This window comes from Juglans regia, chromosome 4, assembly GCF_001411555.2.
Source record: "Juglans regia cultivar Chandler chromosome 4, Walnut 2.0, whole genome shotgun sequence".
Lineage (NCBI taxonomy): Eukaryota > Viridiplantae > Streptophyta > Magnoliopsida > Fagales > Juglandaceae > Juglans > Juglans regia.
The window spans coordinates 1,717,382-1,733,746 of NC_049904.1; the positions used below are offsets into that span (position 1 = coordinate 1,717,382).

The 16,365-nt window shown below is 38.0% G+C and overlaps 1 protein-coding gene across 2 annotated transcripts; it reads right to left on the reverse strand.

Moving 5' to 3' along the window:
• Positions 1 to 166: 166 nt before the first annotated feature.
• Positions 167 to 6,343, reverse strand: LOC108995162 (acyl-coenzyme A oxidase 4, peroxisomal). Of its 2 annotated transcripts, XM_035689748.1 has the most exons (14): positions 6,161 to 6,301; positions 5,848 to 5,965; positions 5,601 to 5,705; positions 4,378 to 4,484; positions 4,071 to 4,148; positions 3,852 to 3,975; positions 3,645 to 3,718; positions 3,475 to 3,534; positions 3,212 to 3,321; positions 2,188 to 2,347; positions 1,084 to 1,160; positions 824 to 995; positions 654 to 746; positions 167 to 487 (listed from the first exon to the last, which is right to left on the reverse strand). In XM_035689748.1, the coding sequence occupies exons 4-14, from the start codon at positions 4,426 to 4,428 to the stop codon at positions 356 to 358; spliced, it is 1,131 nt and encodes a 376-aa protein (XP_035545641.1). In that variant the 5' UTR covers positions 4,429 to 4,484; positions 5,601 to 5,705; positions 5,848 to 5,965; positions 6,161 to 6,301; the 3' UTR covers positions 167 to 355. The 2 variants fall into 2 exon arrangements, with proteins under 2 accessions (XP_035545641.1, XP_018826206.1); XM_018970661.2 differs by lacking the exon at positions 5,848 to 5,965 and having other exon boundaries at positions 6,161 to 6,343.
• Between the last annotated feature and the right edge of the window lie 10,022 nt (positions 6,344 to 16,365).

Sequence of the window (16,365 nt, forward strand, 5' to 3'; positions counted from 1 at the left end):
GGACCATTACCTGAAGGATAATTAGATAACTTTAGATGGGCAAATTTCACTCCATTCTGGGAACCCACGTAGCTGGCCGTACGTATCATTGCGACTGCTATAGCAACTTCGGACGTCTACTGTTAGAACTCCAGGTCAGTAGATAATGTTAGGAAAAAAAAAAGCCTGAAAGAAAATTCCGGCATTTTATTTCATTCCATCGTCATATATATATTATACATCATTTGTGTAAGTTATTCAATTTTGGAAGGGGCCTGTTTCTTATTGACTACAGTCTCTTAATCAGCCAGGCTAACACCATATAAAAGGAACACAAGTCTCCAAACAACAGGGCAAGGAGGAAAATCTACACATTTCACAGACGGCTTCGTTTGCTCGATGCAGCTGGCTTAAAGCTGGCAAAACCAGTGATTTCCCTACCTGTGATCAAGCTGTTGATGTCATAGGTGCCTTCATATGTGTATATTGGTTCCAGATCGCAGAATGCCTACAATGATGCACCCCGAGAAAAATAAATAATAGATCAATAATATCTAGACATAAATAATAGATAAATTTTCACATTCTAATTTTGCAGACCTAGTCCAGACTCCAAATCCAATCCTTCATACATGTTGCTTTAAATTTTTCAATCAAGGGAAAAGCAAGAATACCTTTGCAACTAAAAAATCAGCCAAAATGCCGTTACCACCGAGTAACTCCCGTCCAATAGCAGCTGTTTCTCTGGCCTTCAGTGTGATCCATGACTGAAGAATTGTAGAAATTGTCAGCGACACATACTTAAAAAAATATGCATCACAAGTTTAAAGATTTCTAATCGTACCTTTCCCAAGCTAGCTTGACCTGGAGTCATTTTCCCACTTTCATACAACTTGCAGAGGCGCCAACCAATAAGAATCATGGCTTGAACATTACCCAACATATGAACGAGTTTCTGTTGGTTGATTTGGAAAGCTGCAAGGGGTGCTCCAAATTGTTTCCTCTCCTTCAGATACCTTAAGATGGGTTGGAATTTAGAGTAGGCGATACCAAAAGCTTAAAATAAAATATCACAGTGAAGAAGAGCAGCATTTAGTCTCATACCTGTGACACATATCATAGATGCCCATTGATATGCCAATAGGTTGCCATGCAACCATAACACGTGAAACAGCGAGAATCTGTTTTGAGTCGGAAGTTTCAGATAAGCAACATGAAAATCAAAGAATATACATGAATTTCTAGAAATCCAGGAACTACTCTGACAGAGAAATTGGAAACCGGCAACGCACATACTCCAGATTCGTGCAGAAAAGCACTGCAGATAATCGTGAACAGATAAGTTCATAGATGCAGTGAACAATTTTGGATTCCCATAGATTGCTGGAAGTGTGTGCAGTTGCGTGCATGTATGATTGAGTGAACCACTACTGATAGATTTGGTAGAAGTCGATGCCAAAAATTCAAGATCAAGGAATTAACCTTTTGGTACTTCAATGAGGGCAGAACACCACCCAAGAGAGGCATGTTTCACACAATGGTGAGTTTTTTTTTTAATTTAATTTTATTTTATTTTATAGGTAAGAATAAGATTTTATTGAATCAATTAATAGGCATAACTGTACTACACAGAAAGTATACGAGAGAAAACACCTAGAAGAAGGTAGGTGCTTGAGAAAGAAACAAGAAACTCATGGAAGCTAGCACCATTGAAACCCAATGGTGAACATTTTTGGCTAGCATTACATATCAACGCAAAATGACTGCTTCAAATCTTTGTTATTGTGAAAACAGTTTGTATGGTTCAAATGTAGAGCAATCGATTCAAAGTGAATACCTTATTACACCTTGTACCTTTCAGAACAACAAAAAGTGTTACAGAGAGAGAGAGAGAGAGAGAGGCATAGTCCTGGTCACCAAAAGTTACAATTACAAAGTCTGCAACCTAAGGTACTTACAGTAAGCTTTCTGGTGTAATCCAACTAGTCCACAATGAGTCTATTTGAAGTTCGGTTACACCATTATAGTTATGTGTTTCCACCCATGTCATAAAACTTTATATGATGAAAATTGATGTATTGTCGCAACCAAATACTCCATTCTGCATGCTTATGGATGATAATTGATCGAAAATCCCAAACAAAGCAGAAAGCACACAAATAATGGTAAGCGACAGGATCATCATCACCCAACTCCTCACAACTGTACCTTGTTTGTATCCTGAAAGGAATCAACGCCAGGTAACCTGTCCTCGTCAGCAATAAAAACGTTCTTCAAGAGAATATCTCCATTTTGAACAATCCTCAGGCCAATTTTATTTTCTATTTTTGTAGCTGTTAATCCAGGAGTATCCTTCTTTACTATAAATCTGAAAAAGAAAGCGGTAATATAACACATGCATGAGAGGATGCTGATTTGGAAAACCAACAATTAGGCATTTCCAAACAAAAGCAAGTACAAAAATCACCTCATTTATCAAATGGTGGGCAACTGATGACCCTAAATTTGCAATCCTTGCAAGTGTCAAGGATTGCATCCAATGAATAAAACTTTTTTCAGCAATACTTTGAAAGTCTTGCATACGGAAAAACCTGAGGATCTATACACACGAAGAGTCTTGCATATGCTGGAAACTATGACACAATTTCTTTACTTTCATGTAGGGTCTCAATGTCCCATTTTTAGGTGATTGGTCTCAATTTTTCACAGCTGAAAACAATTGATCTGCTTGGTCCATATGACCCTAAAAAATACTTCCCCATCCCAAAATTGATGAGACTCTTTTCTTTTTGGGCTGTACTGAAATATAAGAAAGATTGTTATGGTTATCATGTTTCACTAAAATCTATTTGCAAACTCTAATCTTTTTGGAATGGAATATTTGGGTATCACTTGGTGCAAAATATGTCGCATCAAAATACTTTCTGAATGTTAATTAGTAGTGCATCTAGTAATCAAGGAAAAAAACTCGAGAGAATGGATAATGTACTGCATTATTAATAATACAAACAAGTGTAGTTTTTAACATGGATATAAATGTCCAACATGACAATCATAATGTCACTACCAGGTTAGTGTAGATGTGCATATTTTCCAACATACTATAAGTGACATCGCATAAAGTAGTATCTGAATGTCGTTGTGCATGAAAAAGAATCACAGAGTGCAAACAGATGTCCAGCATGCAAATATAGGGTGAAGCATCCTGCATATCATACAGCATATCACATACCCATTTATCTGATTTGTTGCGGTATTCCTGGCGAAAATAACCAACAAATCTGCAAAGGTACTGTTTCCAATCCAGCGCTTTTGTCCCTTAAGTATCCAACCTCCTTCCACCTGATCTTTCAAATGCAAAAGCAAAAACAATTATATATTGTATGGGATTTTAGAATATCAAGCTCATGTACATCATGTAAGCATGTTTTTATAAATGTAAATTGGTATTATGTGCTAGAGAAAGAGAGATAGAAAGAAGTTGAGAGCAAGAACCTTTGTTGCTGTTGTTTCCAAAGCACTTGCATCACTTCCATTGTCAGGCTCAGTCAAAGCCTTAAGATGTGGAAACAGCATATTTAAGTAAATTAGCATTGACAGAGGCACATATCAAACATCTTTTTGAAACCCTGTACTATTACACGATGCCAGAAAAGGCTACTTACCCAACAACCTACTGCCTTTAGCTGTGCCAAAGATGGTAGATACTTTTGCTTCTGTTCCTCTGATCCACAAAATGCTATACTTGGTGGTCCAGACAAGTAAAATACGATATTATGATGTATTAAAAGCATCTTGTGTTTATTTATTTAAAAAACAAACAGCTGCAATTGTCAGCTAAATACAAAAAAAAGGTATCATGAAGATCTCACCAATAGTGAGCATTGCCAGAGATGAATGCACCAATATGAAAGTAGAACAGCTTGCATCAACTCTCGCAACTTCTGCTGTAGCAAGAGCACTTCCCGTAATGGAGAGACCAGGACACCCATAACCCTGAGAAACAGAACTAGCTAAACATCCCATCCACCACAATTTACACCTCAAGGAAGAGAGGTAGAGGAGTGGGTAGAAAAAGATGCACAAATCACCTTGATTGTGCCACCAACAATACGCAGGGCACCAAGTTTTGGAATAACATGAAATGGAAATTTGGCCTTCTCCCAATACTGAGAAAAAAGGAAAAAAATGTAGAACTATTACTTTGTATTACAATCTCTATCGCATTGAATGATAAAGGCATCGATGTCTCAATGCCAAATACCATTACACAATTTCATGTTGTAATCACAAAGACAGCTATAATTATTAGTAGAACCAAGATACAATCTTAATTTAACATGGAAATAATAGCAAAAATAATAAAAATAAATAATACAAGCGACATGAGAAAGATACCTCTGTCATTATTGGAGCTATTTCTTGTTCCATGCACGCCCTTACTTTCATTCTGACAGCCTGCTCCTCAGGAGTCAGTAGATCATTAAGTTGATAATAGTCTGAAGCTGTAATTGTTAAAGATCAAGACAAAAAGTGCAAAATAAATGTTACCAGGTGAGGTAAAAGTGCCCTGAAACTTATAATGGGAAAATGATAACCAGAATAATTTGAGAGAAGGAACAGACAAGAGACTGATGGTGAACCATGAGGCATGTGCAGCATGATTCATTACCAAAAGAACCTAGTTCAAAGCACCTCATGCGACTATTCATATGATTACAACATGAGCTGCTAATAAATATAGATCCAAGCTTCCCCAAATTTTGATGCCAAGAACTGATGGTAAGGAGAAAAAATACATATAACTTATCCTCTCCCAGGTAGAGATAAAAGTAGTCTTGTGTCTAGCCCAACGAGTTCCAAATGCATGGATTGTTAGCAGTGATAATGTGTTGGGTATTTTAAATTTTTTGGAAGAAATATTAGTGAAATAGTTTCCATTAATTAAAAATGTCACATTTGACCATTTGGATTTACTCATTAACAGAATTTATTTGAAATATGCAGCTATATCAAAACTTCAACTTTTTACTCTATTGATATTTGTTGGACATATTTAATCTCTGCACAAGGTACTGATCCACAGTGAGAATATACAGACTCTTCTAATCCACCTATTTGATACACAAGAGCCCAATGTCAGGTAGGCAGAGAGGTTTATTCTTCTTTGTGCTCCTCCACTTTTCACTCAATACAAAGACGGCATTGTTTAAAACCTCTTGTCTTGCAGACTAGTAAGGGTAAGCAGATAGCAACGGTGGCCTGGCTGTTTTATTTTGAGCATGACATGCCAAACAGTCTGCTACAATCAATTGATAAGATCTCCCATGGGGTGTATCATCTCAATAGAGGGACCAGATTCGTACCCTCAATCTACTGAAATTAACGGTACATAAAAAGTAAAGTTTCATGTTATACTGGAAGCACAATGAGGTAATATCTACCAAATTTCTCTCCATGTGAAATAAAATAGATTTTTGTACAATATTAATTTTTCACATATGTTTTTACTTGCGAAAATCATTTTACTAATTAATTCATGTGATAGGAAACAAAAAAAAATAAAATCACAAGCCAATATAAGTATGTAGCACAACCGGGGAAAAAGTTATCATTCATACCACAAGGAGGAAAAATGGACGCTGGAGTTGCTTGTGGAAACGCAATGGAAATATCCAATGGCGGCAAATTAAAATAAGAAGTGTTTGCTTTTTGTTCAAGATCATCTGCAAGATATCGAAGTTGAATCTTCATTAGAATACACAACGAAATAACCATCAGCATTAATTGCTCCAAGGAGACAACCGTAAGCTAGATAATAATGATTAAGAGAATAGCAGCAGCAGGGAGAAGAACAATTCGAAGTACCATTAAGGAAACGATCAAATAGCGAAGGCCAAAGAAGAGGCACTAGGAAGTCCGTCTAAGAACGAAATCCAAGATTCAATTAAAGTTTATACGATCAATCGTGAGGCAATTACAGGTCCTGAACACAATCGATGACCTCAATGAAAAAAGAAAATAAACTCTCTCCAAACCAAACGAATCTCCAATATTAAAATACCGATATCCAACGGAAGTATTGTACAAAATAAGAGAGTTCTGACGAAAGAGCGAAGCAATATAAATAGAATTTAGAGAGCAGAAGAATCAAATTGCAATGACTAAAGAGAGAACGGACCTTGCTTTGTCATGGCGACGGTGTAGAAGAGAAAAAATGGAAAACAGAGCTGCGATGGGGGTTAGGGAGTTCTGAAACAAACAAAATCAGAGGCGAGTTGGCACATATAGGACAATTACAGGTCCTGAACACAATCGATGACCTCTCTAGAACTAGATGATTACGTGGAATCGTATTCAATATAGAATAAAATTATTTTGGCTTCTCACTTTTATCATTCTATTTGACTTATTTTTTATTTAATAATTAAAAAAATAATTTTAAATATATTATTTTTTTTTTTAATTTTTAAAAATATTAAAAAATATTAAAAAAATAAAAAATAAAAAAACTGAACAATACGATCAGCGGTTGAGTCGGACGCAGAGTAGTTCCACTCTTCAATATAGGATAAGTACACATGGAATATCGCAGTGGGGACAGATGGCACGCAACTTTAGGTTTCAGAAAATTAAAAAAACAATTGCTCTTTCGATCGTCTGATCGAATTTTTGAATTTTTGAATATCTTTTATGGTGTGTTCTTCTCAGGGGCTGGGCCTCAGGCCCAGGGTTGGAAGTTCCCACTTCCCAGAATAGCAGAGGTCTAACGGACCAGCAATTGGGCTTGAATTAACAATATTTAAGGATATAGAGATCTGTATCCAGATGAGAAGAAACAGTACTCGTTTTTGCAGTTATCTGAATTTCCATGGTCTTTCGCGCAAGTTTTATAGCTAATAGCTATGGCATAAATATTCTTTTGACACTGTAAAACGAAACTGATTTTCATTAGTTTGTTCATGGTACAGCACCCAAAACTTTGCTTTAATTGATAATTGATTATCATGATTTTATGTTAACTTGGTGTTATAGATCTCGCTTTGTTAACTTTCAGCCGAGACTCGTTTGTTTTTGTAGATAAGTTGAGATAAAAATTAAAAGTTGAATAAAATATTTTTAGAATATATTTTTTCATATTATTTTTATTTTGAGATTTGAAAAAATTGACTTATTTATTTTATTTTATATAAAAATTTAAAAAAAATTATAATAATTAAATGAGACGAGAATAATTATGAAAACAAACGATTTCTTTTAATTGGAAGAAGCACCCCATATAAAGAAATGGCCTCAGGCTGTCTTCTCCTTTTCTATTGGAAAATGCTAGGACTCCAAATATGTCCACTTATATATTTTACTTTTTTATTTTATTTTAATGGTTAAAAAAGTTACTATTAATAAATTTGTATTTTTTTTTCCTTAATGATTAAGAATATTTAAAAAATAGTTAAAAGAAAAAGAAAAAATTTATTTACACTGGTATACAAATGTGCACCCAGCATTGTCCTTTTCTATTATATGAAATGCTTGCTTAGAAAAATATATAGTTTCTTATGTTTTCCAAGCTCTTCTCGACAACCAAACAAGAGGTCCAAAACTATCAAGTAAAATCCTAGTAAATGCGTATATTAAAGTGAATGTCAATCTTTAGCTTTTCTCTCGGAGACTTCTATTAAACATCTACTTCTATTAAAAAAAAAAAACAGTTATGAGCTGCTGAATAGTTATTTGTGTTTGATGGGCCAAATTGCTTTTTTATTCTTTTGGACTTTACTTATCTCTGGTAAATGCCTATCACAAGATGCCTCCTGATGAATTTTTTCCGAGAATGTTTGAAATAAACCACCACACTTTTAGAGTGGTGAATATGTTTCATTTATATAATTTACAAATTGCATAGATTGAATACATATCAATGGTAATTACAATAAAAATAAAAGAATATGCAATATTCAATTGAGAACAATCTCCTATAATTACGGGTCAACCGTGGCACACATGAGAAGGTGTTGATTGAGGAGAGATATCCTCAACACCCCATGCAAGCTGAGCGTCAGATTGGATCAAACATGGAGCTTGGATAAAAAAAACTCAAATAGAGGTTTAGGGACACTTTTGGTAAAAATGTCAACAACCTTTTTTTAAATGAGAAGGGACATGCTATGTGTGGAGTTTGCTAGCGACAAGTTTGCGAAGGAAATGGTAGTCCAATTCAACATGCTTAGCTCGCTTGTGAGAAACTGGATTGGAGCTAAAAAAAATATTGCACTTTTGTTATTGCATAAAAGAAGAGGTCGTTGTGGAATGGGAACCTGGAGGTCACAAAGAAGGGGAGCAAAATGATTTCGGTGATAGTGAAAGCAAGAGCACGATACTCAGATTCACAGGTGGAATATGAGACAGTTGGCTGCTTCTTGGCACTCTAAGAAACCAAATTATCACTAAGATAAATAGAATAACCAAAAGTAGAACAACGAGTATCAAGGAATCAAGCCCAATCGACATCAAAGTAGGAAACAAGAGCACCAGAAGAGGCAGATGGATGAAATGTTAAGCCAATGAAGTGTCCCTTTAACATAGCGGAGGATACGCTTAACAGCAAGAAAGTGATCTTCAGTGGGAGCATGCAAAAATCGACTAACAGAGTTGACAACATGAGCAATATCTGGACGCTTGATGGTCAAGTACTGAAGTGCACCAACGAGAAATCTGTAGAGAGTGGGATCTGAAAACAGAGGACCATCAGCGGACAGCTGTTGAGAAACAACCATGGGAGTGTGAACAGGCTTACTGTCAAGTAACTAAGCTCGAGTAAGAATATCTCGTGCATATTTCAGCTGGCTGATGAAGAGACCATCAGTAGTGGGTGAAGCTTCAAGACCAAGGAAGTAACTAAGATGGCCCAATTCCTTAGTAGCAAACTCAAAATTGAGTTTACAAATAAAGCTGTCAAGAAGAGATGAGTTATTGCCTATAATAATGATGTTGTCAACATAAAGAAGAAAATAAGCAATACCAGACTTCTTATGAAAGATAAAAAGAGATGTATCAGCACGGCTGCAAGAAGAACCAAGATGGATTAGAAAATAGTTGAAGCGCTGAAACCAGGGATAGGGGGCTTGCTTGAGCCCATAGAGTGCTTTATTCGCGAGGATCAATATACCCAGGAGGATGTTCCATATAAACATCTTCAGTGAGATGGCCATTGAGAAACACATTCTTGACGTCAAGTTGGCGAAGAGGCCATTTGTGTGTCACGTTAAGAGAGAACACAACACGGATAGTGGTAGCCTTGATTACAGGACTGAAAATATCAGTGTAGTCAAGACCAGGTACCTGTGTATAGCCCTTGGCAAGAAAGCGGGCTTTGAGATGCTCAATGGATCCATCGGGCACGTATTTGGTCCGAAAAACCCATTTGGTGCCCATAATGTTGGTGTTGGCAGGTCAACGGATCAAAGTCCAGGTATGATTATTTTCCAGTGCTTGAACTTCTTTATCCATGGCTGCTAGCCAAGCAAGATTCTTAGCAGCAGATTTGAAACCTTTAGGCTCAGTCGATGCAAGAAGAGCAAGAAGAAGACCAGAGGAGCCCAAGAAACTAAGATTCACCGGATGATGTGTCTTGAAAATACCAGTTTTAGCTCTCGTGAGCATAGGATCAGAGCCCAACAGAAATACTACAGCAGGAGTGGAATCAGTAGAATGGGAATCTGCACTGGTCTCAGAAGGAGGCAGATTAGGAGCCGTGTGCTGCAAAGAGGGACCTGCAAGGGAATTGGGGGCCTGCAATGACTCATTCACTGGATTAGTACAAATAACACACGAGCTAGACCCAAATTGAGTAATGTGCGGGGAACGGTTTTCAAAGGAAGAGGGAGGTAGGCATGTATGGGGAAGACTAGATTCCAAAAAATCAGAAAATTGAAGTGAGGATATTGGCTGAGCTTAGGAGGTATCAAGGGAAGGAAAAAGAGTTTCATCAAATTGAGCGTGTCTAGTGATGTAAAGCTTAGAGGTGGTGGGATCAAGGTAACGAAACCATTGGTAAAAGGAATTGTAACCCAAAAAAATACAAGGAATACTGCGAAGGAAAAGTTTGTTAGGCATATAATTACGTAAACAAAGATAGACACGACAACCAAAAGGATGAAAGTTTTCATAATTTGGAGAGTTACCATACAAAATCTCAAAATGTGATTTACCTCCAAGAAGTGGCGTGGGCAAGCGATTGATGATGTAAGCTGCAGTGCTGAAGGCATCAATCCAAAAATTAGGAGAATGTGGGAATGAAAAAGAATGGTCAATCATATCTCAGTCACATGGCAGTGTTTTCTTCCTGTGCAACCATTTTGGGCGGGTGTGTATGGACAGGAGAGCTTGTGGTGAATGCCAAAATTACGAAGATGAACTTTAAAGAAATTACTAGTAAATTCAGAACCTCCGTCACTTTGAAAAATTTTGATACGAGCAAAATATTGATTTTCCACAAATTTTTTAAATTGAAGAAAAAAATTATAAAAACCAGATTTCAATTTCAAAGGATAGAGCCACGTAAAGCGTGAATAGTCATCAATAAAAGAACATAGTAGGCAAAATCCAAATTTGATTTGACGGGGGAAGGGCCCCATATATTGCAATGAATAAGATCTAGCAAGTTAGACGACCTATGTTCATTACGAGAATAAGGCAAATGATGACTTTTTGTAATTTGACATGTACTGCACAATGCAGGAGAAAGCAACAAAGAGGTAAGATAAAACTGTCCTATTTTATTTAAGAGAGAAATAGCATAATGATTTACATATCCAAGTCGTGCATGCCATAAATAATATGAAGCATGAAGAGACTTATTTTTAAGGACAAAAATAAAAGTAGAATTGCCTCACTCTGGCACGTATAAGCCTCCATCATGTTTGCCGGTTGCTATCACCCTTCCTGTTTTACAATTCTGAATATTAAACAAATTATTAGTAAATATAACAGATGAAGGAAAATCATATGTTAATTTACTAATTGACAACAAATTTTTGGTGAGATGGGGAACAACCAGGACATTGAAGAGATGTAATGCGTAGAGACGTACCATTCCCGACAATTACACAATCCTTACCCATGTAATTAGTTGATTGATCCAATTGAAAGGGGTCCGCAGTCATACGGGCCGAAGCCCCAGTATCTACAAACCAATTAGAGGCACATCTTCAGAAAGAGAGCATGAACTCGTGAAAGCCTCGATGAGTTGAGCAAATGGCTCACTCCGAGCGTAATGTTGGTGGCACCAATCGGCGTAGGGGTCGTCCATCCTGCAGATTTGGCATCGTGGAGGATGACACCCTTGACTAGAGTTGGAATGTCCTTGTCTGCCACTGGAAGAACTGCTGCCATGGCCACAGTTGTGACCTCGTTGGTTACGAGAGGAGCCACAATGGTTCGAGAAGCTTTTGGTGGCAGTAAGCACTGCAGCAAGGAAAGCAGAAGAGTCTAGAGAATTTTGAAAAATCTCAAAACTCTCTGCTTTGGAGATCAAGTCCGCAAATGAGGGGATAGGGGTTAGGACCATTTGAGCGGTGGAGAAGCTCGAGAAATCATACCCTAGGCCGCGGAGGAACCAGTGCACTTATCGGTACCATCAACGGGCTGACCAATCGCATGGAGTTAGTCATAAAGAGCCTTGAAGGCTCTGGTGAATGCTGCAACAGCACTGGAATCGGGCTTCATCAACTGGAAATCATCCTTGAGAGGAAGTTCACGGGCTTTGGAGCAGTGGTTGAAGGTGTTCTCCAAGGCGAGCTAGACCTCGCGAGAGGTGGAAAGGCCCAGGAGGCCCAGTCAAGCCCGACCCAAAACGAAAGGACACAGATCCGGCCCACTAAGAGGATCCCCTATTCAGGACCTGTGGGAGGGACGGTGCAGCAGAAGATAGGACTTGTCGGGACTCATTGGTTTGAGGTTCCTCGGATAATATCCAGTCATCAAGTGCCCGCCCACATAGCAAGTGCAACGTGCGAAGGATTGTTGATCTGCTGACAAAGAAAGCATAAATGGACCAAGGAAAAAGCAGACCGAAGGGAGAAAGCTGGAGAACCACACCGCATTTAATGGCTCTGCCACCCAGGCGGCACACCATATTAATGGAATCGTTGCAGGACCACGTCACATTTAAAGATTCTGACAAAATGAACAGTATAAGGACTCCAGATCCCATAGCGACAGCCTTGATCTACTCATCAAGTTTCTAGTATAAATAGCTAATCCCAGGTACGAGGATATTTTCTCTGGCTTTTAAGCTTTCTTATTTATTTACTACACTCCAAAAATATTTATTGACTTTGGCATCGAAGGCTCCCCCAGCCCCCAGACCGCCCTCTTAAAGTTGCATACATTCCTCTCTTTGCAAGGCTCATTGTGAAGACCTAAGTTGTTGGATTCTGGTTTAAAGGTGGGCAAAACACGACATCAACAATTACCATGTGAATCATGGTGTTGAAGGGAAGAAGGGTGGGAGAGGAATCTGAAGCCATCGGGATCGAGGGATGTTAACCCAAGTAGGCTCGTGATACCATGAGAATGCTTGATAAAAACCACCACACCACTAGAGTGGTGAATATGTTTCATTTATATAATTTACATATTGTATAGATTGAATACATATGAATGGTGATTACAATAGAAATGGAAAGAATATGCAATATTCAAATGAGAACAATCTCCTACAATTACGGGTCAACTATGGCACATATGGGAAGACGTGGATTGAGGAGAGATATCCTCAACATTTTCGATGCTGCGAGATATGGCCAAGCACATAAACCAAGGTGTGCGGCTTGAAGAGAGCTTTAAAGACAAAAGAAACAGCGATAGAAGAAAAGAAACAAAAATAGAGGAAAATGGAGATACAAATCGGGAAAGGGCTGGAAATGAAAAGGAGAGAACTAGGGAGAGAAAATATAGCTGTCGCAACACCGCACGCCACTCCACCGTAGTTTAGGGGAGTGTAACACCTCAAGTTGTGGTGTTGTTACGGTGGTGGTACTGAATCTCGGCAATCAAGCATTGGGCTTGAAGCCTTGAAGCACCTACCGCATTCTAGCCCCAAGGCCTCTAATTGGTCTTTTCTCTCTCCCCTTTCACTAGTGAGTTTCCTTTTTCTCTAGGTAAATACCTCTATTTCGACATCTGCCGCACATTAGATCCTGATCGTCTTCCTCCCAATGTTGTTGACTGTTGGGAGAAGGAAGGAAAGCTGGGGGGAGGGGTTTCACCAATCCACATAGTTTCTGGTTTTATGGCAGGTGCATGATTTGTTCTTCGTACACTTCAAGATTATATGGGTTTTTAAATTTTTCTCTCAACCTAGATTCTTGTTAATGCTCGCTTCAATCTCATCTCATTCTATCTTATCTCAATATCCAAATAATTAGCGTGATGCTTGGTTTTTTCGTCTCAAGGTAGAAAAGTTAGGATGTAACTAAGTACTGTAATTAATCTTGAGTTTGAAAGTTCAGTATGTAATGGCACAATAATTTCTAAGGAATCATGCAAGTTGCTTACGATGCAAAGAGTCTGTCTAATCAATATCAGTTGTAAGGGTGTAGGTTTCTAGAGAATCGTACCATCATTTGAGAAGAAGTCTTTTTTGGTGCAGAGAACCCATCTAACTCGATCCATGTATTGATTTATGCTCTTGTTATCATTTAGGCTTAGTTTGAATAGCAAGAGCTTCGATCTCATCTCATTTCATCTTATTTAAATATTCAAATACTATAAATATAAATATTTTTTAATTTCAAATTTTAGTTTTTTCATCTAATTATCACTTAATTATTACAACTTTTCTAAATTTTTAAATAAAACATAAAAATAATTCAACTTTTTTAAATCCCAAAACAAAAATAATATTAAAATTTTATATTCTAATAATATTTTAACGTTATAATATTTGTATTCAATTTTTTCTCTCTCATTGTCCAAAACTCCATAATACATCTCAACTCAAACCATTTCACTACTATTCACAGATCATTTCATTCATCTCATCTCACTATTCAAACTAGGCCAGTAATTCATGTCTCATCGTCTCCACAACGAAGAGTTAGATTCATTTTTCTCTTAAATCTTCTACTTTCGCCTTTCATTGGTGTCATTAAATCCACATAAAGGGTTTCCTCCTCAAGAGACTACGGTAGTCTCCTTCTCCAAAACTTTGTTGTTGATTTCTCTTATGAAGCAAGATTGAAAGATTTTAAGTTGCTTTAAGTCGTGTGTGCTTACTATGCCAAACAAGCTTAACAGTTATTCTCTTGCTCTGCTTAGTTATCATGAGCAGTATAAGAAAATAACCATTGCTCGAGATCAATGAGCAAGGTCAATACGGGCAAAACACTGCTCGAGATAATCGAGTAGCAGAAGAAAATAACCCTTTCTCGGGATCACCAAACAAAGCCAGTCCGACCAACACACTGCTCGAGATAACCGAGCAACGCAAGAAAATAGCCATCACCAAGCAAGGCAGTCTGACCAACACACTGCTTGGGATAATCGAGCAGGACAAGAAAATATGACTTGCTTGAGATCACCGAGCATGCCAGTCCAATCAAAACACTGCTCAGGATAATCGAGTAGTGCAAGAAAATAACCCTTGCTTGGTAAGCAAGACCAGCCTTTACACACTACTCAAGATAAATGAGCAAAGCAAAAAAATATGTCTTACTCAATATCACCGAGCATGCCAGCTCGACCAAAGTACTGCTCGAGATAGCCGAGCATCACAAGGAAATAACCCTTGTTCAGGATCACCGAGCAATGCCAGTCACGTTAAAACGCTACTCGGGATAACTGAACAGTGCATGCTTGTCAAAGTTGGTCTGAATACCCTTTCCATAAGGATTGCTTTCATTATATAGAAGGAAATTTACAAGGTAAGTATTTACACGATTGCGTGTATATCTGGCTAGAAAGGAAAGTATCGAACTAGAAAGGAAAATATTACTAAAATACAATAATCATATAAAATCATATCTCTGTGACATCCCCCCTCAAATTGATGCTGGTAGATCAAGAAGCATCAATTTTTTAACCAAGAACTGATGTCGGTGCCAAGAAAGAGCTTTAGTGAATATGTCTGCAGTTTGATGTTCGGTAGAAATGTGAGGAACTGTAATCACATGTCTGTCAAAGGATTCATGTATGGAATAACAATTGACTTCGATATGTTTCGTATACTCATGGAAAACAGGATTAGCAGCGATCTGAATAGTACTGATATTATCAGCATGAAGATGAGTGGAATGAAGCTGAGGAAAACTAAGTTCACCCATTAACCCACAAAACCATGTGATCTCAGAGTAAGCGAAAGACATAGCTCGATACTCAGAGTCAGTGGAGGACTTGGAAACTCTGTCTTGCTTCTTACTCTTCCAAGAAATGAGTGCACTGCCTAAAAACATGCACCGTCCAGTAACAGAGCGACAAGTATCTGCACTTCCGACCTAATCAGAGTCATTATACCCCACCAACTGTAAGGAATATTCCTTACGAAAGAACAACCTGCATGTAGTGATGCCCTTCAAATATCGGATAATGCATCGAGGCAACTAAGTGAAGGTGTCAAGGGGCCTACATAAATTGACTGACCTACTGCACAGCAAAAGAAATGTCAGGACCAGTAATCGTCAAATAGTTCAAACTCCCAATGAGTTACCGATAAAAGGATGGATCTGATAGGAGCTCGCCTTCCTCCTAACGAAACTTAAGATTTACCTCCAAGGGAGTAAGAACATGATTACTCGATTGGAGACCAGCCAATGAAATCACTTCTTACATGTATTTGTGCTGGTGTAACAATGTATCAATCGAAGTAATCTGCACCTCAAGACCAAGAAAGTACTGCAAGGGACTGAGATCTTTCATGTGAAAAGAGGTATTGAGATGCTATTGTAATTGCTTAATTAACTCAGTGTCAGAGCCAATAATCACAATGTCGTCAACATATACTAAAAGCAATACAATTTCTGCAGAAGTCTTGCGAAGAAACAGAGAGGAATCAAACCGACTTTAAGTAAAGTGAAAAGCAAGCAGAGCATAGCGAAATTTATCAAACCATGCTCGTGAAGCCTGTTTTAGTCCATACAAGGATCGACATAACTGACAAACCTCTGAGGAGGGTGTAGCAAACATGCCGGGAGGTGGAGACATAGATTTCTTCCTTCAAATCTCCATGTAGAAAAGTATTCTTCATGTCCATCTGCTAGAGAGACCACCCATGCGATGCAACAAGTGCTAGGATAGTCCGTACAGTAGTCATTTTGGCGACAGGTACAAATGTCTCTTCATAATCAATATCATATTCCTGTCAGTTCCCAAGAACCACGAGACGGGCCT

Excerpts from the sequence above, each read along its gene's own strand:
- LOC108995162 (XM_018970661.2), bottom strand. Across the intron at positions 747-823 it reads GTCAAGCTAGCTTGGGAAAG|TCATGGATCACACTGAAGGC; the intron begins GTACGATTAGAA and ends ACAATTCTTCAG. Across the intron at positions 488-653 it reads CTGATTTTTTAGTTGCAAAG|GCATTCTGCGATCTGGAACC; the intron begins GTATTCTTGCTT and ends GCATCATTGTAG.